The sequence below is a fragment of the Podarcis pityusensis genome, assembly GCF_964106645.2.
Source record: "Podarcis pityusensis genome assembly, chromosome: 18".
NCBI lineage: Eukaryota > Metazoa > Chordata > Lepidosauria > Squamata > Lacertidae > Podarcis > Podarcis pityusensis.
The window spans coordinates 792,146-817,348 of NC_138043.1; the positions used below are offsets into that span (position 1 = coordinate 792,146).

The 25,203-nt window shown below is 49.0% G+C and overlaps 2 protein-coding genes across 8 annotated transcripts in view; one reads left to right on the forward strand and one right to left on the reverse strand.

Annotated features, from left to right (window-relative positions):
- Positions 1-9,387, reverse strand: part of MAST3 (microtubule associated serine/threonine kinase 3) — a 57,847-nt gene extending 48,460 nt beyond the window's left edge. For 4 of the 6 annotated variants that reach the window (XM_080988735.1, XM_080988733.1, XM_080988731.1 and 1 more), the window contains exons 1-2: positions 9,287-9,387; positions 2,609-2,640 (exon numbers count right to left, since the gene is read on the reverse strand). In XM_080988735.1, coding sequence (XP_080844861.1) covers positions 2,609-2,640; positions 9,287-9,325 — 71 coding nt within the window. In that variant the 5' untranslated portion in view covers positions 9,326-9,387. Of the gene's footprint in view, positions 1-988; positions 1,096-2,608; positions 2,641-9,286 lie in introns of those variants that run through there. The other 2 variants (XM_080988732.1, XM_080988730.1) reach the window with 1 other exon arrangement.
- The window catches only part of IL12RB1 (interleukin 12 receptor subunit beta 1), a 28,706-nt gene continuing 12,471 nt past the window's right edge, over positions 8,969-25,203 (forward strand). For both annotated transcript variants that reach the window (XM_080988922.1, XM_080988923.1), the window contains exons 1-7: positions 8,969-9,138; positions 12,489-12,628; positions 18,447-18,573; positions 19,114-19,298; positions 20,164-20,309; positions 23,844-23,892; positions 24,523-24,633. In XM_080988922.1, the coding sequence (XP_080845048.1) occupies positions 9,125-9,138; positions 12,489-12,628; positions 18,447-18,573; positions 19,114-19,298; positions 20,164-20,309; positions 23,844-23,892; positions 24,523-24,633 (772 nt within the window). In that variant the 5' untranslated portion in view covers positions 8,969-9,124. The remainder of the gene's footprint in view (positions 9,139-12,488; positions 12,629-18,446; positions 18,574-19,113; positions 19,299-20,163; positions 20,310-23,843; positions 23,893-24,522; positions 24,634-25,203) is intronic.

Here is a 25,203-nt window from a genome sequence, read left to right on the forward strand (position 1 = left end):
CACTGGTTGGGGGGCAATGGGGTATTAGGTGGAGAGGGCGGAGGGAGAAAGCTCCTCGCAGGTGACAAGATTTTGGAAAGCCCGCCTGGTTTGTAAGATCTGGGCAGACAGGGGCGGGGAGCACTCTGCCCATGCCCAGAGGGCCTCTTATATCTCAGGCTTGGGGGCTGAGGCACGGTTACATTTATACCCTGCTTTTTGGAGCTCAAAAGTGGAGAGGCTGGTTCTTCTCGCACACCAACCCTGAGAGGTAGGTCAGGCTCAGTGATTTTCAGGGGGGAGCGGACTCGAACCCCAGACTGCCAGGCCCCGGGCGCTCTCACCCCTACCCCAAACGCCTTTTCTTTCCCCGTGGCAGGCGGAGGTGCTGCTCTCCCAGCCCCGCCAGCCACGCATCTGCTGCGGGCGTGTTTTTTAATGGGAATAAAATTGCATCAGGGGAAAGCGGAGCCGCGAAGCTCCACCCAGGTAGCTTAGTGGCGCCGCCCGGGCAACCCTCTCGCGAGTCGGGGGTGGGGTGGGGGGGACGGACGGGGACCCGCCTGGCAGGTTTGCGGAGGGCGCCACAGCCCCGGGGTGGGCTCCATGAGCTCTGCGGGACCCTTCCCGGAGGCGGAGGCGCGCTTTGGTTTGGGAGAAGCCACGGAGAGCGCTTTTTTTGTTATCTCTCTTTGGGGAATCACCGCCGCCCCCTCCCTCCGCAGCCGGTTCCCTGGCAACCAAGCCGTGCGTCATTGGAGACCCCGGGATGGAAGGAGGGGAGAGGGGAGGGAGGAGAGGGATCCCCCGAAGGCAGAAAGAGGGGCCGCGAGAGAGAAAAAGACCCCCAACCCCAGCCCTGCCCAGCTTTCGGTGCCAAAGCGAGCGCTCCGCCGTGCGCCCCTCTCCAGGCGCCCCCAGGTCGCTGCCTGCCGGCGCTGGAACCTCTCCCCCCGTTTCCCCACCCTCTTCCCAAGCGGGGGCGCCCAGGAGCCCCCCCCAAACTCACTCCACCAAGGTCAGCGAAGGGATCTTCAGCTTGGCACGGCGCGCCTGCATGGCGACGGCGGTGGCAACGCGGTGCCCCGACGGCGCGTCCGCCGCGCTCTGCCTGGCGCGGCTTCCCCCGGCGCTCGCTCGCTCGCCCGCCCACCCGGCCCTCCTCCCCCCCCCCACCTCGGAGGGAGGGAGGGAGAAGAGGGACTGGGAGGGACGGAAAAGCCCTGGGGTGGGGGTGGTTGGAGCGCGCGCCGCCGTCCCCTAGGAATTAAAAAAGCGCAAGCAACGAGGCGCCAGGTCGCCAGGTTTCTGGAGAAAGGCGCGCGTCCCCGCGGGGGGACCTGACCTCTCCAATGGAAAAGGCTCGGGGCGCCGCCGCTCTCAAGAGGGGCGGGGACATAGGTGCCAAAGCCCGGGGGCTCTGGGTGCCCGAGCACCCACCAAATCCCCCACCAAGGGGCCGCGCACCCACAAAATTCAGTGCCAGCGCCATGCACGGTCGCGGCGGGGCCGTGGGCGGAGACAAGAGACGTGTACAGTACAGAGGTTCGTCTGGCTCTGGAGTGCGCACACGGGTTGGCAGCAGCGGAGGCTCTCCTGGGTTCCCCAGCGCGCCAACGCCGCGGGGAATGCACAAGCGAGGAAACCACCAGAACCAATCTCAAAAGCGATTCTGACACGGAAACAGGTTGGGAGAAACTACCGCCTAAAAAGGCGCCGCCGCAGGGAGCTGAACTCTGGAACTCCCTGCCACATGAGAGGGCAAAGGGGCACCGATTCGCAGGCTCTCGAAGGCGAGGCGCCGTCATGCCTCTCGAGTACCCATTGGCTGGGAAAGGCTCTTAGGACATTCTGGAGGGTCCCCGAACTTTTCTCTGTGGGCCACACTTTCGGAACAGGATTTTTTTTTTTTTATTTCATAGGAAAACAAAATGAAAACAGCTGCCGTCAGGGCTTGGTTTGGAACACAGAACACAGCTGCTTTATAATATGACCGTGGGGCATCGGGAAAATGTATAACAATCATAGAATTGCAGAGCCGAAAGGGCCCACCAGAGTCATCTAGTCCAGCCCCCTGCAGTGCTCTTGAAAAGAGGCCTAGATACTGTTTCTGGTTGTATATCCCATTGATTGATTGATTGATTGATCGTTTGTAGGGCTGCGCAGTGTCTGGTTTGTGATGTATCACCAGCCAAACTGCGATATATCGATATATCATTATGTCTGAATAAGGATGGAGTAGGTTTTCGACATCGCACTGTATCACCAGCTAAATATCACGATGTCTGGTATAAGGATGGAGCTATTGGGGCTTCACAGTCTCCCCCACATTGAGATTTTTCCCAGAAAACGCAGACACACATATCGTGATTTGCAAATATATCACCAGGTCAAAAAGTAATGAAACTGATATCATGATATGAACTTCAAACCATATCGTGGGGTATAATAAATTATTATTATTATTATTATTATTGGAATACTCTGGCACCAGGAAACCCCTAAAGCGAGCCAGGCTGGCCAGCTTGTGGGGCCTCCAGAGGCATCTATCTGGGTGCCCGCCGTCGGAGACAGAAGCCTGAGCGACGCGACACAGAACCCGAAACGCGGGGCAGAGGCCCCCACTCACGTTTTCCCACGGCGAGGCAGGCTCAGCTCCTTCTGCGGAAAAGGAAAGGGAAAAGACAGTCAGGATGAGGCCGCCAAGACTTTGCAGCCGCCCCTTCGGCCTCGCGCAGACCCCACGAACACCAGCGATGGGAGAGGCATGCCGTCTTATGCGGGGCTGTGGCTCAGTGGTTAGAGAATTCGCTCGGCAAGTTCAACTTCATCTTTGGAACTGCCAGCCAGTGCAGGCAACACTGGCTTGGAGGCAGCTCCTTGTTTGAATTAGCCTAAGCATGAGGACCAGCGCCTTGAGTTTCTTTCTTTCTCCAAATCGGTTTCCCAAATTTTACCGACTCAGCCAGATTCAGACAGATTTAATACAATTTTCTTTCCAAAAACCGGTTTCCCGCACTCTGCTCTCAATGCCTCTAAGGTTTTTTATTATTATTGGTTTTACAAATATGAAGCACAAATAAACACAAATTAGTATCTGAAGAAGTGTGCATGCACATGAAAGCTAATACCCAGAACAAACTTAGTTGGTCTCTAAGGTGCTACTGGGAGATGCGGGTAGCGCTGTGGGTTAAACCCCAGAGCCTAGGGCTTACCGATCAGAAGGTCGGTGGTTCGAATCCCCGCAATGACGGGGTGAGCTCCCGTTGTTCGGTCCCTGCTCCTGCCAACCTAGCAGTTCGAAAGCACGTCAAAGTGCAAGTAGATAAATAGGTACCGCTCTGGCGGGAAGGTAAACGGCGTTTCCGTGCGCTGCTCTGGTTCGCCAGAAGCGGCTTAGTCCTGCTGGCCACATGACCCGGAAGCTGTACGCCGGCTCCCTCGGCCAGTAAAGCAAGATGAGCGCAGCAACCCCAGAGTCAGCCATGACTGGACCTAATGGTCAGGGGTCCCTTTACCTTTAAGGTGCTACTGGACAATTTTTTCATGCAGAATGTGAATTTATGGGGAAGTCTCCCTGCTTGCAAACCGGCAAGGCGGTGGGAGAGAGCCTTGCTGCCAACCAGTGCAGACACTGCTGTGCTGAGCATCTCTCTCTCTTGCCCCACCCAGGACCAAAGGCCCTGCCTTCTGCCCCCCCAGCCGCCGCCTCCTGAGCACGTGCAGAGCGACTGCCCCAGGGCACAGAGGGCAGGGCGTACTTTCCCTGCAACGCTGCCAGCAGGTGTGGGGCGAAGGTCGTCGAATCGATGATAAGAGCAGGAGGAGTGTTTTCACTCCCAAAGCAGCGTGGATAAAAATCAATGATTTTAAATATATATATATATATATATATATATATATATATATATATCCAAAAATGCAGAGTATTATTGTTTACTTAAATCGGATTTTTAAAAAAATTAAACCGGATTCTTTTCTTGCTGGTATAATCTTCATATTTACAAGCAGACAAAGGTTTCGTTTTTGGAACAATACATTTTCAGAGCAGTTTTTACAGTTATATAAAAAAAGGACTGATTTGGTTATACCGTTAGAAATACATGGAAAGATAATTGTGAAATTATGGTGAGGTTTAATAAGTTAACTGTTTCTGTTGGGGCAACTTTTCTGCTGTACTTGATTGGAAGGAGAAAAATAATCATTTCCTTAATAACAATTTAAACAATTCAGTTAACTAAAACAATAACATTATAGCATATGTATCCATGTTTGCTAACTGATGTGGTTAAACGATTTTCTAAAAAAAATTTTTAGACTGAGTTTTAGCACACATGAAAAACTTAAAGCAAATTTCCTGATGAATAGCCTTTGGACTATAATGTAACTTAAACAGAAAATCTTTAGAAAGGTGTTTCCTCCAAAAGCGTTTTATTTTAAAAATCTGATTTAAATTTTAAAAAATCCATTAATATATTTTTTTTATCCACCCAATTCTATTACGTATTCTCTGTTTAAGAACTGCGACGCTCGGAGCTTCTCTTATGGCAAGATTACAGGATCGGGACCACTGAAAGGCTTGTGTTGCCTCTGTGATATTGACGGACTCTCTAATTTTGCTCCTACAAAACTGATTTATTTTATCATTTGCATCTCCCTCATAGATTCTCTGTTGAAGAACAGTGAAACGATGCAGGTTATATATATTTTGTTAGCCCTGCGTTATTGCTTGAAGTGCGACAGACGAAACCCCGTCCTCTTCCTCCCTCCCCAAAGGAAGGAGCAAAATTGTCTGAAATGTCAGGAGCAATTTCCTCGCTTTGCCAGGTTGGGGTTCGGACAGCTGAGCAGGCTCTGTTCGGCAGCCGGGGGGGGGGGCTGCCAGGGACGATCAGGGTCAAAGGATGTCCTCGGCTTCACCCCCAATTCCAGACCCACAAGGCACCTTTGGGTGCTGGCGGTGGGGGGGGGGCTCTCAAGGAATCGGGGACAAGGGGGCAACTTCGCCGCCGCCCCCTCCCCAAATACCCAGACAGCTCACCGAACCGTAGAAGCAGCGCCGGATTTACGTATAAGCCAAACAAGCTCTAGCTTAGGGCCCCACTCTCTTGGGGGTCCCCAAAAAATTGAAAGGGGGAAAATAGCTAGAAGAACATTTCCAAAATATTTTCTTTCTTCCTTCCTTCCTTTCTTTCTTTCTTTCTTTTTATGCCAGTGCCGGATTTACGTATAAGCTAAAAAAGCGATAGCTTAGGGCCCCACTCTCTTGGTGGCCTCCCAAAAAATTGAAAGGGGAAAAATAGCTAGAAGTACATTTCCAAAATATTTTCTTTCTTTCTTTTCTTTTCTTTCTTTCTTTCTTTTTATGCCAGTGCCAGATTTACGTATAAGCTAAAAAAGCGATAGCTTAGGGCCCCACTCTCTTGGGGGCCTAAAAAAAAATTAAAGGAAAAAACACACTGGATGTACCTTTCCAAAATATTATATGTCTATCTATCTATCTATTTATGCCAGTGCCAGATTTACGTATAAGCTAAACAGGCTATAGTTTAGGGCCCCACTCTCTTGCGGCCCCCCCAAAAAAAATTAAAGGGGAAAAATAACTGGAAGTAAATTTCCAAAATATTATCTATCTATCTATCTATCTATCTATCTATCTATCTACAGTATCTATCTACAGTATCTATCATCTATCTATCTATCTATCTATCTATCTATCTATGCCAGTGCCAGATTTACGGTACGTATAAGCTAAACAGGCTATAGCTTAGGCTCCAGGGGTCAGCAGACTTTTTCAGCAGGGGGCCGGTCCCCTGTCCCTCAGACCTTGTGGGGGGCCGGGCTATATTTTGAAATAAATAAATGAATGGATGGATGCCTATGTCCCACAAATAACCCAGAGATGCATTTTAAATAAAAGGACACATTCTACTCATGTCAAAACACGCTGATTCGCGGACTGTCCGTGGGCCGGATTGAGAAGGCGATTGGGCCAGATCCGCCCCCCGGGCCTTACGTTTGCCTGCCCATTGGCTAGATGACCCTTGGGTTCCCTTCCAAGCCTGACAATTCTAGGACTTCGTAGAGTTGGAAAGGGTCCTCTGAGGGTCATCCAGCCCAACCCTCCGCCGTGCAGGAATCTCAACGCCACCCAGTCGGAAACCATGCAGCGCCCTGCTTAGCTAGTCCTAGTCGGAATCTCCTTTATTGTCACTTAAGGCCACGGGTTCTGTGATTAGTATAATTTTATTTTTTAAATCAGGGCCAGGGACAATATGGAGAGGACTTTTGCCCAAGGCGGTTCAGTCGCTTGCAAGGTTGTCTGTGTAGCAGACACACACACACACACACACACACACAGCCAAGGGGGTCAACACACCAGATGGGGAGGGCAATTGGCACAGCCTGTTTCCTCCGCCGTAGCTCACCAGTGGCCTCTGGTGGCCGGTTTGAGGAAAAGGCCCAGCAGGCTTCTCCCTAACGCCAATTCTCCCACCTTTCCGGACTTGAGATGATATAAAATGGCTTGGGGAAAATGTTTCAAAAATCACATTTGTTACAAAGCCAGGTTTTTTTAAGGAATTGGAGGTGCAGAGATACCGAAGGAACCGAAAAGACTGTTTTCGCTACAGCAGCTGCAAAGATGCTGGAAAGATGATAAGATAACCTGCGAGGGGAGACGAAATTATTGGACTATGCAAGAGATGGCAAGGTTAACGGGGAAAATAAGAAATTGGGAGGATCAAAAGCTCAACAGAGGATGGGACAAATAAGGGTCAGATTGAGGTTCAAAGCGGCCCTCAGCTCCTGAAGGTAACGGGGCCCTTTCTATGTCCAGCTGTCCTTCGTCAACAACAAATTGTGGCTGTTTTTTTGTGTTGAATATATGCTAGATGGTCACTGATGGACCTAATAGGTATTTCAAGCCATTTACACATCACAAAATATGTAATGGTTGAACTGAAATACAATTAAGAAGAGGTATGTTAATAGTGAAATAATGGAGATGCTCTAACTTAAAATGATTTTTTTATTCGCAACAAACTGAATAATGCAAACACACTGGCGTTTGGCAAGAACAAAAGTTCCTTTAGAAGCACAATAGACAAAGACCCCTCATCTAGTCTGTAGAAGCTTGCTATAACAAGAAATAATCAGAGGTGTAAATATGTGATGCAAACTACTAATAATGATAAATAGCAGAATGTCGGCACCCTATATATAGAAAGGAGCAAAGCAGGGATATTTGAGGGAGCAGGCGGGGGGCATGACTTATATCCGAGGAGCCTACACAACACAAAACACGGTTGCTGTGTGTAGGTTTTATTTCATTTGATTCTTATCTTATATTTTGGAAATGTACATCCAGTTGTTTTTTCCCTTTAATTTTTTGGGAGCCCCCAAGAGAATGGGGCACTAAGCTAGAGATTGTTGAGCTTATACGTATATCCAGCACTGGCATAAATAGATAGAGAGATAGATAGATAGATGGCTGGATAGATGATAGATAGAGATAGATGAATAGATAGATAGATAGATAGATAGACAGAAAGATAGACAGATAGACAGACAGATAGACAGATAGACAGACAGACAGAAGGATGATAGATAATATTTTGGAAATGGGTACATTCAGTTGTTTTTTTCCTTTAATTTTTTTTGGGGGCCCTAAACTAGAGCTTGTTTAGCTTAAACGTAAATTCAGCATTGGGACAAATAGAGATTTTATTTGAAAGAACACTTGAACTCTTTGACAGGCTTCAAACAGCTCCTGCCACAATACATAAGACTTTGAATTTAACGGAGGACTGGAGACTAGATGCACTTATCATATGGAGTTGGAAAACTTTCTTAATGACTCCACAGAGGGGAGGAGGGAAGTCTCGAGATTCAGAAGAATCGAGTGCAAAATTTTAATATTTGCAGGAATATTATTCCTTGTGAAATCAAATAGAATTTTTTTTAAAAAGGAGCGCTGCCTCTGGATCAGGAAAAAGGGGTCCCCATCTAGTCCGGTGTGCCGTCCTCGCAATAGAACCTAGAGATCAAGGTAACTGCCATTGCTTCTGGAGGCGCCATATGGACATAAGGAAGTCCTGGGCGCTGGATCAGGTCCCTAGCCCAGCCTCCTGTCCTCACCAGACACCCCAAATGGAAAGAAGCCCCCCTTTCCAAGCAGGAGGCGAGAGCAGAGCCCCTTTCCACTTTCTAAGGTAGACTGGCTCCACCATGGAGGCTCCACTGAGGAATACTTAAAACCCCAAAAGCAGCTGGATCGGGTCAAAGGGCGGCCTATTTAAGTCTTGCCCGATAACGCCAAAGTTGTGGGTTCGATCCCCGTATGAGACAGCTGCATATTCCTGCCTTGCAGCGGGTTGGGCTGGATGACCCCTAGGGATCCCTTGTGACTCTATGGCTCTACAATTCCTGGCCAGCCAGACACCCCTTTTGGAAGGTCCGCAGGCAGGAACCGGGTGCGAAAGGCCTCTCTCTTTCTGGGGCTTCTCAGGACCGCATGTATGCGGTTGCAATTCAAATTCTCTGAGCCCAGCTGCAAATCCGGTTTACTATCAAAACGTATAGGAGTGTGCATGGAAAAATAAAAATATTTCTACGTCCACAGGGGTGAGCTGCAAGCCTCTGTCTGGAGAGGCTTATTCTGAGCCAGATATTTCCCCTGCCTAGTGATTTTGTCTCTCTCTTTCTGCAAAAATGCACCCTTCGTTCCTAAGCGCGAAATTATTATATATAAGCATGAACACACAGAGAGATGCTCCCTCAAGGCGGCTTTTTCCTCCGCAATGCACATCACCCAGTTGCACAAAAACACACACACACACCAATTGCACACACACACACACACAATCCCCTCTCCACCCTCCTGCCCAAGCGAGCATCCCCGACAATCCGCTCAAGCCCCACCACGCCAGCACTGCCGACCCAGGCCGGCAGCAGCAGCAGCAGCGGCAAGAACGGCCGCTCTCCAAGGTCTCAGGTCAGAAGCTGCCGCTTCTCAGCGCTGCCCTGGGCGGCTGGGTCGTTCTGCACGCCCAGCAGCTGCTCTGCCAGGGAGCAACGCCCCTTCCCCACGAAAAACACGCGCACACGCCCCAAGCAGGATCCTCAGCAGGGAAGCGCCTTTTGCATGCCACGCAGCAGGTAGGTGGGCTCAGACGCGCCCCCCCCCCAGGTGGCTGCGGAGCTGAGGAGGGTCTTGGATCTTTCCTTTCGCCCCAGAAAAAGAGGTGGGGGGCTCCAGACCCTCCCCAGTTTCTTCTGCGCGCCCCGCCTTAGCATCCCGACTCACCTGGAGCCCTCGGCGTCGGAGGATGTTCGGCTCGTCCATTGCGCTCCTCGCTGTTGCGCGTCAAGGAGGGTGCAAAGAGGTTCCCGGCACTTGGAGGGGAGGGGAGAGGTTGGGGGGGGGAGAAGGAGGCGGAGGGTCCTCTTGGCTGGCATTGGTTGCCCGGGAATCAGCTGATCCCTCCTTGCAGAAAGGGGGGGGGCAGAGAGAGAGAGAGAGAGAGAGAGATTTCCCCAGATTCTGCAATAGCTCCAAGGGAGGGAAATGACAAGCGCTCTATTTTCACGCAGACACGGGGTTTTTTTTTGCATGCACGCAAATGCCCGGACACGCCTTTTGCGCGCATTCACACGGGCACCTTGCAGAAAGGGCGGAGGGCAGAGAGAGAGATTCCCAGATTCTGCAATAGGGGGTGAAACGACATGCGCTCTTTTTCCACGCAGACACGGGTTTTTGTTTTTGTTTTTTGCATGCACGCAAATGCCCGGACACGCATTCACACGCATTCACAACCAGAACCGAAACAGGCACGTGCAAAAAGGAGAGGCTGAGGACTCGATCCTTCTCCCGCGATTTGGCCGGCCTCTTAGGATGCGCCGTGGGAACCAAACTCCTAGGGGCAGAGGTCCCTTCGCCACCCCATAATAATAATAATAATAATAAGGGAGCCCCCCCCCAAGTTGATGGACACTGACATTCAAATAGTGCTCTGTGTCATGTGATTATGTGAGGCGGGACTTTTCTGCCCATCCACGCACCCCACCCACCCAATATTTCACAGATTTGGAAGGGGGGGACCCTGAGGGCATCCAGTCGGAGCCCCTGCAAATGCAGGGATCTTTTGCCCAACGTGGGACTCGAACCCACCACTCTGTGAGTCCAATTAAAGAAGAATGACACGGCTACAGGAGGAGGAAGGAACGGGCGTATGTTTGTAACAAGAGCGGGGAAAATCGGATTTTTTTTTTTAAAAAAAAGAAATTGTATTTCATTTGGGCTGATCGAGTCTTTTGACGGACTGGCTGACATTTGGGCTGAATTTTAATACCAATAAAAAACAAAGACAGTATTGAGTCCCTGCAAAAGGCTCCTATTTAAATTTGTTTTTAATTATTATTATTTTAAAAATAAAAAGCTTAAAGGAAGCAGCTTCCCGGAGCCGCAGGTGAGGGCTGAGGGCAAGGTGGGGGAGGGACGACTAAAGGGGGACAGGTTGCCCCCCCAGAAGGAGAAGAATGTGGCCCCCACCCCATAAATAGTAAATTAAGGTCCCAAGCGAGACTCAAAGCAGGGGGCCTGGTCAAGGAAGGGCTCCTTCATTCAGGGAGGGGGGCAAAGGGCCCCCCCCCCAGGCTTGAGGGGTGACATCAGGCCTGGTGAGAGGAGAAAAAGGCCTCTTTGATCCTGCTGGGTGGGGGCCGGGGACAGGACAAACAGACCCCCTTCTTGCCCTGCAGAGAGGAACAAAGAGCCCCAGTGATGCTTGAGGCCCCCCCTTCGCCGGGTGGGTGGGTGAGTCACCCGGGAGAGACATTGCCAGGCAGCACCCGATGGCCGGGGGGGGGGGGACAGTCCCCGGAAAGAAGGAAGGAAGGAAGGGGACAGGGTGTCCCAGCAGAGAGCCCCCCCCGCCTTCCAGCACTGGACTCCAACAAGGGGGGAGGAAGGCGGTGGGGGTCCCGGGAAGGGATGGGTGCTGCCAAGTGGGCGAGGGGACCTACCGGACTGGCTTTTGCTTGTTTCTTCTTCTTCCTCTTCTTCTTCTTCCTCTTCTTCTTCTTCCTCTTCTTCCTCTTCTTCTTCTTCTTCTTCTTCTTCTTCTTCCTCTTCTTCCTCCTCCTCTTCTTCAATCCCTCGTACCCGAGTAAGATTGTCTTCCATAAACACCGTCTTAACAGTGAGTCCATAAGTGACTGTGGAGGCCAATTCTGGACCCACACATCCTTCCACAGTAGGGACATTGTTTTCCGGGTGGTTTATACTCCATTTTTAAAGATTTGCCTTGAGAGAGTCTTTGAACCTCTTTTGTTGACCACCAGCATTACGCTTTCCATTTTTAAGTTTGGAATAGAGTCGTTGCTTTGGAAGACGATCATTAGGCATCCTCACAACATGACCAGTCCAATGAAGTTGATGTTGAAGAATCATCGCTTCAACACTGGTGATCTTTGCTTCTTCCAGTACATTGATATTAGCTCACCTGCCTTCCCAAGTGATATGTAAAATTTTCAGAGACACCGTTGATGGAATCTTCCAAGGAGATGAAGATGGCGTTTGTAAGTGGTCCATGTTTCACAAACGTACAGTAAGGTTGGTTTAAAGCAGAGGTGCCCAAACCTTTTTCAAAGATTTGATGAAGTGAACATGCATGAGGGCCGACCAAAGTTGTTGAACTTTCTTTAGGATTTTACCCCAGGACGTATACATAGACTGCCACGGGGGCCGGATTAAATCAGCCAGTGGGCCGGATTAGGCCTCCAAAACAGACTTTGGACATGCCTGCTTTAAAGCATGGGTAGGCAAACTAAGGCCTGGGGGCCGGATCCGGCCCAATCGCCTTCTCAATCCGGCCCGCACACAGTCTGGGAATCAGCGTGTTTTTCCATGAGTAGAATGTGTCCTTTTATTTAAAATGCATCTCTGGGTTATTTGTGGGGCATAGGAATTCGTTCATTTTTTTTTTCTTTCAAAATACAGTCCTGCCCCCCACATGGTCTGAGGGACAGTGGACCGGCCCCCTGCTGAAAAAATTTGCTGACCCCTGGTTTAAAGACTCTCTCAAGGCAAATCTTTAAAAATGTAGTATAAACACCGACAACTGGGAAACAGTGGCCTGCGAGCGCTCCAGTTGGAGAACAGCCTTGACCAAAGGTGTCGTGGGCTTTGGAGACACTCGAACTCAGGACGCAAGGGAGAAGCGTGCTAAGAGGAAGGCGCGCTTGGCAAACCCTCACCAGGATCAACTCCCGCCCGGAAACCAATGTCTCCACTGTGGAAGGATGTGTGGATCCAGAATTGGCCTCCACAGTCATTTACGGACTCCTTGTTAAGACCGTGTTTATGGAAGACAATCTTACTCAGCTATGAAGGATTGCCAAAGAAGAAGAAATTCAATAAATAATGATGGTGGTGGTGGTGGGCGATTCGAACCCTGCTCTCCCAGATCATCGCCCGGTGCTCTAACCACTGCACGGCACTGTCTCAGGGAGACAAGAGGAGCCGCCCGGAAGAAGCTGAGGCCTGGATGCGATGCAGATAACATTTCGAAGAGGGATGTGGTTTTCGCTCGGCGAGAGCTGGGGCGTCCGGCTCGGAGGAAGTCTCTCTCTTGCTTCGTACGAGAAGGTAGGAGTTGAGTCGGTTCCTTTCCTGCGTTCTGTTTTCGACTTTCTCGAGAGGAGAGGCGCGCCGGGGGAGAACAGCCACCAGGTACCCTTCTTTCCCCCCTCCAAAGGGACACGATCTCTTTGCTTTTGTGGAAATACGCTGCCTTTTCCCTTTTTAAAAAATAAATGCTTGGTATAAGTGGCTGTAAGCCCTAGTGGCTCATTCAAGCCTCAAGCTTCAGGTGCAGTCTATCCACACCTGGGCTGGAGGATCTTCTGTTATTAGTATAATTTTATTTTTAAAATCAGGGTCAGGGGGAATACGGCCCAGGTATCTGACGCACAAACTTGTATCTCTCCACCCACTATAAAAAGGCTTCTGGTTTTTTCACGAAAGTATTTTTAAACATTTTCTTTAGCTCATTATATACCATTTCCCAGAATGCCTTGACCTCTTTGCAAGTTCACCGCAGGTGGTAGAATAAACCTTCCCTTTCTTTACGTTTCTAACACTCCCTGCTTCTTGTCTTGTACATTTTGGCCAATTTAGCTGGTGCTAAATACTGTAAAATTTTAATCTGGAAAACCAAACGAATAAATTGATATGTACCGTATTTTCCCGTGTATAGCACACACACACCTGGTGTATAAGACCACCAGGGGACTCAAAATTAAGGAAACGGGGAGGAAATCCCCCAAAGTTGTTGAGCTGTTCTTGAGTAGGATTGCCCCCTGAAATCGCTCACCCGCCACACCGACAACGCCACTCGCACGTGTCACAAAAGCCTGCTATCCTCACCCCCAATTTTTGACATGATAGTTGAATACAAACACCTTATACACAGAAAAACACGGTGTATAGATATTTTAAAGCCAGGTTCCCCCTCTCCCCTTGAGCTCTAAAATTATCTGTGCCGCCTCCTCGATTGAAAACCACACCGCAGAGCTTTCTTTCATTTTTGGTTTTTATTTTCCCTTGCCCCACTTGCGGGTTTCCCAGAAGCACCCTTGCGGGAAGAGCTAATTTCTGTGCCGCCTCAGGCGCCACTTTTGCGCAATCCGGGTGCCAGGGGGGAAAGAGAGAGAGGTGAGATCTGGAAAGGAAAGCGAAACAGAGGAGGGGGGCTCAAAAAAGCAGGGCAAAGCCTCTCCATCCCTAAAGTGACTTTGGATTTCCCTTGCAGGAGCGGCTGCCGATCAGAGCCCTGCATCCGTGTCGGGCACCCTGGAGAGATGTCACACCCAAGGGCCCTTTGGAGAGGAAGCGGCCCCCCTAGGCACCTGTGGCTGGTGGCCGTGGCCCTGTGGTTCGCCGTGGCGCGGGGGTCAGGCGGTAAGTTATCATCCCTGCCCAGGAAGAAATGATAAGCTGCTTCCTGCCGCAGTTTCTAAATCAGCAACATGCAGAGAGGAGATTGGGATCGACCGGTAAATCTCTGGCTGATTTGCCAGAGAGACGGAAATCAGGGTTGCATCGAAGGCGACCGCGAGATTTCATCTCTCTGGACCTCTGGAAACGTTGGAGGGGATGGAATAGGACGTCCCTATTTTCAGGGGAGAAATGTTGGAGAGGATGGAATAGGACGTCCCTTTTTTCAGGGGAGAAACGTTGGAGGGGATGGAATAGGACGTCCCTTTTTTCAGGGGAGAAACGTTGGAGAGGATGGAATAGGACGTCCCTATTTTCAGGGGAGAAACGTTGGAGGGGATGGAATAGGACGTCCCTATTTTCAGGGGAGAAACGTTGGAGGGGATGGAATAGGACGTCCCTATTTTCAGGGGAGAAACGTTGGAGGGGATGGAATAGGACGTCCCTATTTTCAGGGGAGAAACGTTGGAGGGGATGGAAAAGGACGTCCCTATTTTCACAGGAGAAACGTTGGAGGGGATGGAATAGGACGTCCCTATTTTCAGGGGAGAAACGTTGGAGGGGATGGAATAGGACGTCCCTCTTTTCAGGGGAGAAACGCTGGAAGGGATGGAATAGGACGTCCCTATTTTCAGGGGAGAAACGTTGGAGGGGATGGAATAGGACGTCCCTATTTTCAGGGGAGAAACGTTGGAGGGGATGGAATAGGACGTCCCTATTTTCAGGGGAGAAACGTTGGAGGGGATGGAAAAGGACGTCCCTATTTTCACAGGAGAAACGTTGGAGGGGATGGAATAGGACGTCCCTATTTTCAGGGGAGAAACGTTGGAGGGGATGGAATAGGACGTCCCTCTTTTCAGGGGAGAAACGCTGGAAGGGATGGAATAGGACGTCCCTATTTTCAGGGGAGAAACGTTGGAGGGGATGGAAAAGGACGTCCCTATTTTCACAGGAGAAACGTTGGAGGGGATGGAATAGGACGTCCCTATTTTCAGGGGAGAAACGTTGGAGGGGATGGAATAGGACGTCCCTCTTTTCAGGGGAGAAACGCTGGAAGGGATGGAATAGGACGTCCCTATTTTCAGGGGAGAAACGTTGGAGGGGATGGAATAGGACGTCCCTATTTTCAGGGGAGAAACGTTGGAGGGGATGGAATAGGACGTCCCTATTTTCAGGGGAGAAACGTTGGAGGGGATGGAATAGGACGTCCCTATTTTCAGGGGAGAAACGTTGGAGGGGATGGAATAGGACGTCCCTATTTTCAGGGGAGAAACGTTGGAGGGGATGGAATAGGACGTCCCTATTTTCAGGGGAGAAACGTTGGAGGGGATACTAAGGGAAGCTAGACCATGTTGGAAGACCGGGTCAGGTCCAGGGCAAAAGGCAAATTCCTGGGAATGCCCTCTGTCCGTTTCAGCACACTGTAAAACTGTGGAACTCCCTGCCACAGTAAGCAGCGATGAACACTAGGTTGGATGGCCTTGAAAGAAGATTAGGCAAATTCGCAGAGGGCTATCGATGGCTCCTAGCCAAGACAGCTCTGCCTCTTCCACCACGGTCAGAGGCAGCGATTCTTCTGAATTCTGCTTGCTGGAAACCACATGGGTTCGAATCCTGATTGCCGGCTTCCCATTGAGGCGTCTGGCTGGCCTGATTCATCTACAGGCCTCTTCCTGTGTTCTTACAGCTACAGTTTTGGAGAAATTTGTGGGTTTTTAGTTGTTGTTTTTTTAAAAAAACCTGAATAAAATGACTTTCTCCGTGCTGGTATTTCACAAGCACTGGTGAAACTTGAAAGCCTCGTTATCGCCTCATCTGCTTGCCTGGCATATGGAGGCTCTGCCAATTGCCCCAGTGCTCTGGCAGAGGGGATTCCTTACTAGGGTTATAACTTTTTTTCACTCCTGTTCCCGGAGCTTAGTTAGATGAACTTTTACCTAAAAACAAACAAATGATCTGCCGCGTTCAAGTTTTCGGAGAAAAGGTCAGCCCGAAATCAACAAATCGATTTCCCTCTAGGGAACTGTATAATGTATTCTTGTCATATGCCTGGCATGTACAGGAGAAATGACGCTTGCGAATTTTCTAATACTTGCGCCACGATTTGTACATTGTCCATCACTTCTTATCATCGCTTAGGATAAAATCAGAGTTGCAGTTTGACTTGCACCATAAAGTTCCCACATCCTCTGAACTGCGTCTTTTTCTGTATTTCGGTTCTTCTAATCTAGAACGTTCTCGGCCATTTTAGGAAGCTTTGGACAGCTGGAAAAGTTCCATAAAGTTTTTAAAAGTGTGAATACTTATGAGCAGTAAAGTGAATCCAACTTTTCCTTTTGGGGTGACCTTTTCTTGTTGTTGCTGCAGATAAGAAATAGTTAGGATACAGGAAATTGTGTTTCTTTTTTTGGGGGGGGGGAAGTCAAGAAGTTATAACCCTGTGTCTGAAACTTGGGTTAATTTGGTTATTCATTAGGAAGCTGGAAACTTGGGGGAAATGGCATTATTGAGATAAATGTGTGTGTGTGTGTGTGTATAGGGGTCATGCAAACTCAACAACTTACAAAGCAGGCTGCACGGTCGAGAATCGAAGGGAAATATGGCCTTTGAAGGAAAAGGCTACCCTTAGTCATTAATTTCGTTACCATAATTATATTTATGAATCACTTCCCATAAAAACATCTCAAATTACTCATTTTGCCCGTAGACACGCCCACGATTCCGCTCGTAAAAATCTGCTAACACCAATCCCATTCTTGCAACCCATTCTGCTTTTTATTTCCCGAGCAAGAATTTAAATGCAAGAATTTAACTGGGCAGATAAACCATAAAAAAACCCAAATATAAATTGCTTTCCATCTGCTTCTTCCGGTGGCCATTATCTGGACAGGGAGAGCCTAAGTTCTGGAATTTATGCTCTGGAAACCTCCAAGTTAGACTACTGCAACACATTATTTGTGGGGCTGCCCTGGGAGACGGTTTGGAAAATTCTTCTTTCTTTCCCCCTCACTTTTAATGCTTTATTGATTAGAATATGGCCAATCAACAGTATAATAATAATAATAATAATAATAATTTATTATTTGTACCCCACCCATCTGGCTGGGTTTCCCCAGCCACTCTGGGCGGCTTCCATAGAAACCAAAAATACACTAAAATATCACACATTAAAAACTTCCCTGAACAGGGCTGCCTTAAGATGTCTTCTGAATGTCAGATAGTTGTTTATTGCCTTGACATCTGATGGGAGGGCGTTCCACAGGGCAGGTGCCACTACCGAGAAGGCCCTCTGCCTGGTTCCCTGCAGCTTTGCTTCTCGCAATGAGGGAACCACCAGAAGGCCCTCGGAGCTGGACCTCAGCGTCCGGGCAGAACGATGGGGGTGGAGAAGCTCCTTCAGGTATACTGGGTCGAGGCCGTTTAGGGCTTTAAAGATCAACACCAGCACTTTGAATTGTGCTCGGAAACGTATAACAGTATAACAAAACAATAATGCATGTCACAAAAAGAAAAAATTTCCAACACAATAAATTCCATTTTGCACCTCGGCTGCGCACATTTTTGCAAGTAAATAGGTCAGGAGAACAACAGAGAGTCGAGGAAGTGGTGCTTTCCCCCCTGAACTCAGCACAAAGGAAATTGCGCACAGAAACAGGGAGGCGGCAGGTTCTGCGCCGCACAAACTCTCTCGTGAACCACACAGGATTATCTCAGAGGGGGAAGAGATTTATATCCTATGCCTTTTTAAAATGTGGTTTTTGTGGGGCGGGGGCAATTGGGTTGTTGTCTTTAGTTTCATTAGGTATTTTGTGGTTTCTATATCTTGATTTTATTCTGTGAACCGCCCTGAGACCCCCAGGTATAGGGGGCGGTATATAAATTCGAGGAAGAAGAGGAAGAATATTCGACTTGCTGAATCGCAAACCCTCCCAATATCCCGATTTCCCAGTTCTGGATTTACAGAAGCCGTCCCAGTTTCTGATGTGATCCTGCAATTTCCCACTTTTCCTTAGGACGTCCCTATTTTCACAAGAGAAACGTTGGAGGGGATGGAATAGGACGTCCCTATTTTCAGGGGAGAAACGTTGGAGGGGATGGAATAGGACGTCCCTATTTTCAGGGGAGAAATGTTGGATGGGATGGAATAGGATGTCCCTATTTTCAGGGGAGAAACGTTGGAGGGGATGGAATAGGACGTCCCTATTTTCAGGGGAGAAACGTCGGAGGGGACGGAATAGGACGTCCCTCTTTTCAGGGGAGAAACGTTGGAGGGGGTGGAATAGGACGTCCCTCTTTTCAGGGGAGAAATGTTGGAGGGGATGGAATAGGACGTCCCTATTTTCAAGGGAGAAACGTTGGAGGGGATGGAATAGGACGTCCCTCTTTTCAGGGGAGAAACGTTGGAGGGGATGGAATAGGACGTCCCTATTTTCAGGGGAGAAACGTGGATCTCTTTTGCGCTGCCCAGGTGACGAGGGAGCCCCCCGAAATCTGAACTGCTTCAAGGCCTGCTGCTGCAGGAAACAAACGTGTCGCCCCAACTGCAGCTGGGAGGCCGGGGGCCGGATGGGAGCCAGCCACACCCTCCATCTTTGGTGAGCAAAGGGGGCAAAAGGGGCAAGAAATCCAGGGGGAATTCAGACAGCGGAGCGTTGGAGCACCTTATTGGAAGGGGGGAAATAATCATTTCCTTAATAACAATTGCAACAATTTATTTAACTAATACAATAAGGTTATAACATATGTATCCATGTTTGTTAACTGATGTGGTTAAACAATATTTTTTTAAAAACTGAGTTTTAGCACACATGAAAAACTTAAAACAAATCCTTATTTTCTGATGAATAGCCTTTGGACTATAATGTAATTTAAATAGAAAATCTTTAGAAAGATTTTCCCTTCGAAAGCATTTTATTTTAAAAATCGATTTGAATTTTAAAAATCAGATTTAAAATGTAAAAATCCAATTTAAATTTAACAAACATTATTTTTAAAAAAATTATTGATTTTTATCCGCCCTGATTAGGAATTATAGCTTCACCGGTTGGATTTCTGCCTTTCTCAGGCTGCCGACACGCACTCTTTTCCCTTTCCTGTTTGCTGGCTGGTCAAAGATCCACCCTCTTTCCCCGCAGGTACCCTGACCACCCACCTGGCGAAAGGCACGACGCTTTCGAGACCGGGAACGCCACCTCCCTGTTTTTGGAGCGGGTCCGCGTCTACATGGAGGTGAAGGTCACCGTCTGGGTGGAGAGCCGGGTTGGCGAAGGCGTTCCTCCTCTGCGGTCGAACAACCTCACCCTGGTGATCAACCAAGCCGGTAGGCTGGAAACAGCAAGCAGGGTGGGATAGATGACTTTGGGGGTCCCTTCCCAATCGATATCCCTATGTTTCTATGAGCTGGGGATATACAGCATGCAAAAGAGGAGATGTGAGCATAGCTGTCAAGCATCCCTTATTTGGCGGGACAGTCCCTTATCCCAGCGCCGTGTCCCGCTGCTGTCCCTTATTGATGATGTCCCTTAAATTTCCCGGGTTTCAAAGGAAGCAGCTCCTCTCCCTCCCTCTCTGCCGGCCAGGGAGGAGGGAGGCTCCAACTGGGTTGCTTGGCTGCGTTGCTCACCCAATAAGGAGTCTAAGAACGACTGGGGGGTGGAGCTTGCATGCCTTGTGCCGATCAAATGGGCCGCGTTGCCTGGGGACTCGCCTTTGCTCAGCGCTTCCCAGCGGAGAGGTGACGGTGGTTTTCCTTGCTGCGTCCCCTTTGCCGGGTTGCTGTGCTGTGGGAACCACCGCTTGAGGCTTCGTTTGGCTGCTGGCTGGGCTTTCTGACTTTGGGTCGGAGGGGCTCAGAAGTTGAACGTACCTGTGCCCGGAAAATCCCTTATTTTGGCTGCTGGTCCCTTATTTTCGAGGCTGCTGGTCCCTTATTTTCAAATCTGTAAGTTGACAGCTCTGGATATGAGCGCCAAATATCTCACGGGAGAGGGAGAGGGCTTGTTTTCTGCAGCTACTCCGGAAGGCAGGACTCGAATCCGTGACTTCGACCGCCGGAATTTGGATGGGCGACCACGGGTTGAGATTTTGGCATGGCAGAGGGTTGGACTAGATGACTTTAGGGGTCTCTTCCAACAATTCTGTGATTCTAGGAGCTTTTCCTCCCAGCCTCCCCCCTCTCATTGCAGTCAGGCTCGAAGCACCCACAGAAATCAACTTTTCAAGGTCAAGAGGCCACATGACCCTAATGTGGTCTGAAGTTGACAACTGCTGCGCTTCCTCCCGGGAGAACCAGGTCAGGATGCGGACAGCAGCGCACGCCAACTGGACCGCGGTAAGTTGGCCGTCGAGACCAGAAGCCAAGGAGAGGGTGTCTTTAAATTTGGGTTCCGGGATAGAATAATAATAATATTATAATTATTTATACCCCGCCCATTTGGCTGGGTTTCCCCAGCCACTCTGGGTGGCTCACAACAGAACCTTAAAAACATCAGTCATTAAAAACTTCCCTAAACAGGGCTGTCTTCCGATGTCTTCTAAAAGTCGGATAGTTGTTTATTTCCTTGACATCTGGTGGGAGGGCGCCACCACCGAGAAGGCCCTCTGCCTGGTTCCCTGTAACTTGGCTTCTTGCAATGAGGGAACTGCCAGAAGGTCCTCGCGAGAGGGACCCCGGTGTCCGGGGTGGAGACGCTCCTTAAGGGATACTGGGCCGTTTAGGGCTTTCAAGGTCAGCACCAACATTTTGAATTGTGCCCAGAAATGTCCTGGGAGCCAATGTAGGTCTTTCAGGACTGGGTCCAGTTACAGATGGGTAGCCGTGTTGGTCTGCCATAGTCGAAATAAAAAAATTCCTTCCTGTAGCACCTTAAAGACCAACTAAGTTAGTTCTTGGTATAAGCTTTCGTGTGCATGCACACTTCTTCAGATACACTGAAACAGAAGCTTATACCAAGAACTAACTTAGTTGGTCTTTAAGGTGCTACAGGAAGGAATTTTTTTATTTCAGGACTGGGGTTATATAATCTCCACTCCCAGTCCCCAGTCTGGCTGCCACATTCTGGATAAGTTGCAGTTTCTGGGTCACCTTCAAAGGCAGCCCCATGGAGAGCGCACGGCAGTAGTCCAAGCGGGAGATAACCACAGCATGCACCACTCTGGCCAGACAGTCTGCAGGCAGGGAGGGTCTCATCCTGCGTACCAGATGGAGCTTCCCTGGACACAGAACTGACCTGCGCCTCCATGGACAGCTGGGAGTCCAAAATGACTCCCAGGCTGCACACCTGGTCCTTCAGGGGCACAGTTGCCCCATTCAGGACCAGGGAGTCCCCCACACCTGCCCACCTCCTGTCCCACAAAACAATATTGCCCAAGGTAAGGATGCAAGGGCCTCTCTCAGTCAGCAGAGCAGGAGGCTCCCAGTGCCAGATTTACGTATAAGCTAAACAAGCTCTAGTTTAGGGCCCCACTCTCTTGGGGGCCCCAAAAATTAAATGGAAAAAAACCTGGATGTACATATAAAATATAAGATAAAAAAACAAATGAAATAAAACCTACATCCAGCAACAGTGTTTCGTGTTGTGTCGGCTCCAAGGATGTAAGTCATGGGCCTCGCCTGCTCCCTAAAATATCCCTGGTTTGCTCCTTTCTATATACAGGGTGCCAACATTCTGCATGGACTGGTTGCAGGGCAACATGCGCAAATGGCTTGAGATACCTATTCGCTCCATCAATGACCATCTAGTACAGGCATCCCCAAATTCAGCCCTCCAGATGTTTTGGGACTACAACTCCCATCATCCCTAGCTAACAGGACCAGTGGTCAGGGATGATGGGAACTGTAGTCCCAAAACATCTGGAGGGCCGAGTTTGTGTAGGCCTGATATAACATATATTCAACACAAAAAACAGCGACAATTTGTTGTGGACAAAGGACAGCTGGACATAGAAAGGGCCCCGTTACCTTCAGGAGCTGAGGGCCTCACCAAACTTAAATCTGGCCCTGCTCTCTGGTCGTGGGTTTGTGCCCCTCGTTGGGTGAAAGATTCCTGCCCCGCAGCGGGTTGGGCTGGATGACCTGGGGGTGCCCCTCCTCGCCCAACAATTCTGCGATTCCACGACCGGCGGCGGAGCTCTGAGGAATCCGGAATTGGCAGCCTCGCTTATGCCGCCCCCAAACAGCTGCTTGAAATCTCCCTGTTATGTAAAGGGCACAGGACGCAAAGGGTGACGCAACCCCCCCGGCCAGCTGTTCTGCAGCTGTTGCAAAATAAACAGGGTGTGTGTGTGTGAGAGAGAGAGAAATAAATAACCCGGATTTGCAAGCGTCCGATGGCAGCCGGGGCTTCCGCAGAGCCAGGATTACGGCGTCAAATCTAACGGGATCAGGGGGTTCCTAGCGGGAATTTAAACGCAGACGCCCACATAAGTCTTACGTAAGCTTCCGGCATATGATGCAGATAATAGAATCGTAGAGTCGGGGACCCCGGGGGGTCATCCAGCCCAACCCGCTGCCATGCAGGAAACTCAGATCTGGGGGTGCCCCAGTCTTGGTGCGTATTTAGGGTGGCGCTCGTCCTGTCCTGCGACTCAGGAGTCACAGCTCAGGGGTAGAAGCTGCAGAGCCCTGAAACTAAGGAATTGGTGATGCTGGCATAATAATAATAATAATTTTTTATTTATACCCCACCCTTCCCAGTTTAAAAACTGGGCTCAGGGCAGCTAACAGCAAATATACAACACTGATTAAAATGCAGCATAAAACAGCATATAATACAGCCTAAATGCAGCATCAATGTCAATAAAATTCTAAAATTCAGGGGTCATTTGGGGGAGGGATCCCAGTCAGTAGACATCAAATAATCACTGGCCAAGTTGGTCCTGCTAGGGCCAGCAAGGAGACCAGGGAAGAGTTAAATGTGGGGTCCCAGAAGGGTTTCTTCATAGAAAAGGAAAGGGAAAAAGGAATAGAGGGTCAGGCTAATTCAAACTGGAGGCCAGGCGGAATAGCTCTGTCTTACAGGCCCACCAGGTCGGAGCCACCACTGAAAAAGCCCTGGCCCTGGGGGAGGATAATCTGGCTTCTTTAGGGACCTTTAAACTATTATTATTATTCATGGGCCTTAGCCCTTCCTATAATTTTGAAGGAAAAGGTCACCAATCCGGTTTAAATTCTTTCCTTGCCAGCCATTTCTTAGGAAACAGCAAGGAATGTCCATTCCTTGGTTGTGAGAGGAGCCTCACACTGTCTACTCAGAAGTCATCGTTTGGATGGGGGGCTTTTGTCTGTTTCCGCAGTCGCACAGTCAGTCCATCAGTAGCTGAACTGGGTTCCTCACAGTCCCAAAAACAAGTAAACCGAAAAAGCCTCCAAAACGCAAAATAAATAGCAATAACAAAAGCACCAAATTTATCCGATCTGGAAGTCCGTCTGACTTCTGAAATGTTCGGAAACCGAGGCACGGCTTCTGATTGGTGCAAGCGCCCCAGAAATAATAGCTGACAGCCACAGCGGACGTTTGGCTTCTAAAAAACGTTCGAAAACCGGAACACTCACTTCCGGGTTTGGGGCATTTGGGAACCAAACTGTACTCAATTTATTCTACTCCTGCAAATGTTTTAATTTGCAGCCATGATCGTATATCAAAGCAAACATCCACCGTCCTTTTCTAACTGTCTATCCCTAAGTCCCAAAGCAGAGGAAGAGTTCTGGTTTTGGTGGAAAATGCGTCAACTTGAAATTCAGGAGAAACTTCCTGATGGGGAGAATAGGATGTCCGTATTTTCTTCGGAGAAATATTGGAGGGGGTGGACTGGGGGGGCAGCGGAGACCCCACTTTTCCTGAGCCTCGTCTTGTCTCGATTTTAGGGGAACTGCAAAACTCAGGAACAGCAGAAAGCCAAGGAGACCATCGCAGGTAAGATGTCGCTGGCAGGCAATTTGGACTCGAGGATGTTTCTTCGTTTTATGTTTCTTTGTTTTTCTACGAAATTGTTTTTATTGCTTTTGCAAATGCAAAGTTACAAATAAACACCAACACAAAGTAGTAAAAACAAATTTTACCAAATCAGCCACAGATTCACACATATGCAACACGGTTTTTCCCAAAACTGGTTCCCCGCACTCTGCTCTCAACGCGTCCAAGGTTTTTTTTAATTGGTTTTACAATTACAAAGTACAAATAAACACAAACTAGTGAAAACATATCTGTCTAAAGAGATTCTGCGAATCTTGAGATTTCCCCCTTTCCCCTCTGTGTGGTCCCATTTTAAATATCTACAATAGCATCTTCATCCGTATCAAACCATATTGTCCATAATAATTTTTACACTACAAGTGAGTCAAAATCCTGCCAATGTTTCCATCTGCTTACATTGGTCTCCTAGATAAATTATAATTTTTCCCCTTCTTTTGTAAAGTTTTTATCCTCTCGGTTTCTGATTTTTCTGGTCAGTTTTGCCATTTCGGCATTTGATCTCTGGGATCGAATAAACAGCAAGGTGGTTTCCGTTTGCGGTTTGACTCCTATCTCCGCCGCTTCCTCCAGTCAGGTGCCCCGTGGAAGGGAACGCTCCGTACGAAGTGCAGGTCCGATATCGGATCTCCGGCCCCTACAGCGACTGGAGCGACTGGAGCCGGTCTGTCTTTGTTCCGTCTGGTGAGTTTGCTGCTTCACCCAGCTGTTATAAGGGGAAAAACTGCTCCTTTTCCCTTATGGGGTATCCAAGAGTCCCTATAGAGTCCATAAGTGAGTTGCCTATCAGTAGGAGGAAACCAAAGACAACACAAAAGGAAAGAGGGATGAGAAGGGAAGAGGAAACCAAGCGAGCTCAGACTCCAAAACTTTTCAACTTGTAGATTCTGCAGTCTCCAGATGTAATATGCAATGTGAGAAACGTGAGGCTGGACTAGGCGGATCTTTGCAATGAGCTATTTAGGAAATAGAGGACATATTTGCATGTTCTTGTTATAAGGGAAAAAAACTGCTCCTTTTCCCTTATGGGGTATCCAAGAGCCCCCAATGCAGGGGTCAGCAAACTTTTTGAGCAGGGTGCCAGTCTACTGTCCCTGAGACCTTGTGGGGGGGCAGACTATATTTTTTTGGGGGGGGAACGAATCCCTATGCCCCACAAATAACCCAGAGACGCATTTTCAATAAAAGCACACATTCTACTCATGTAAAAGCATGCTGATTCCCGGACCATCCGCAGGCTGCATTGAGAAGGGG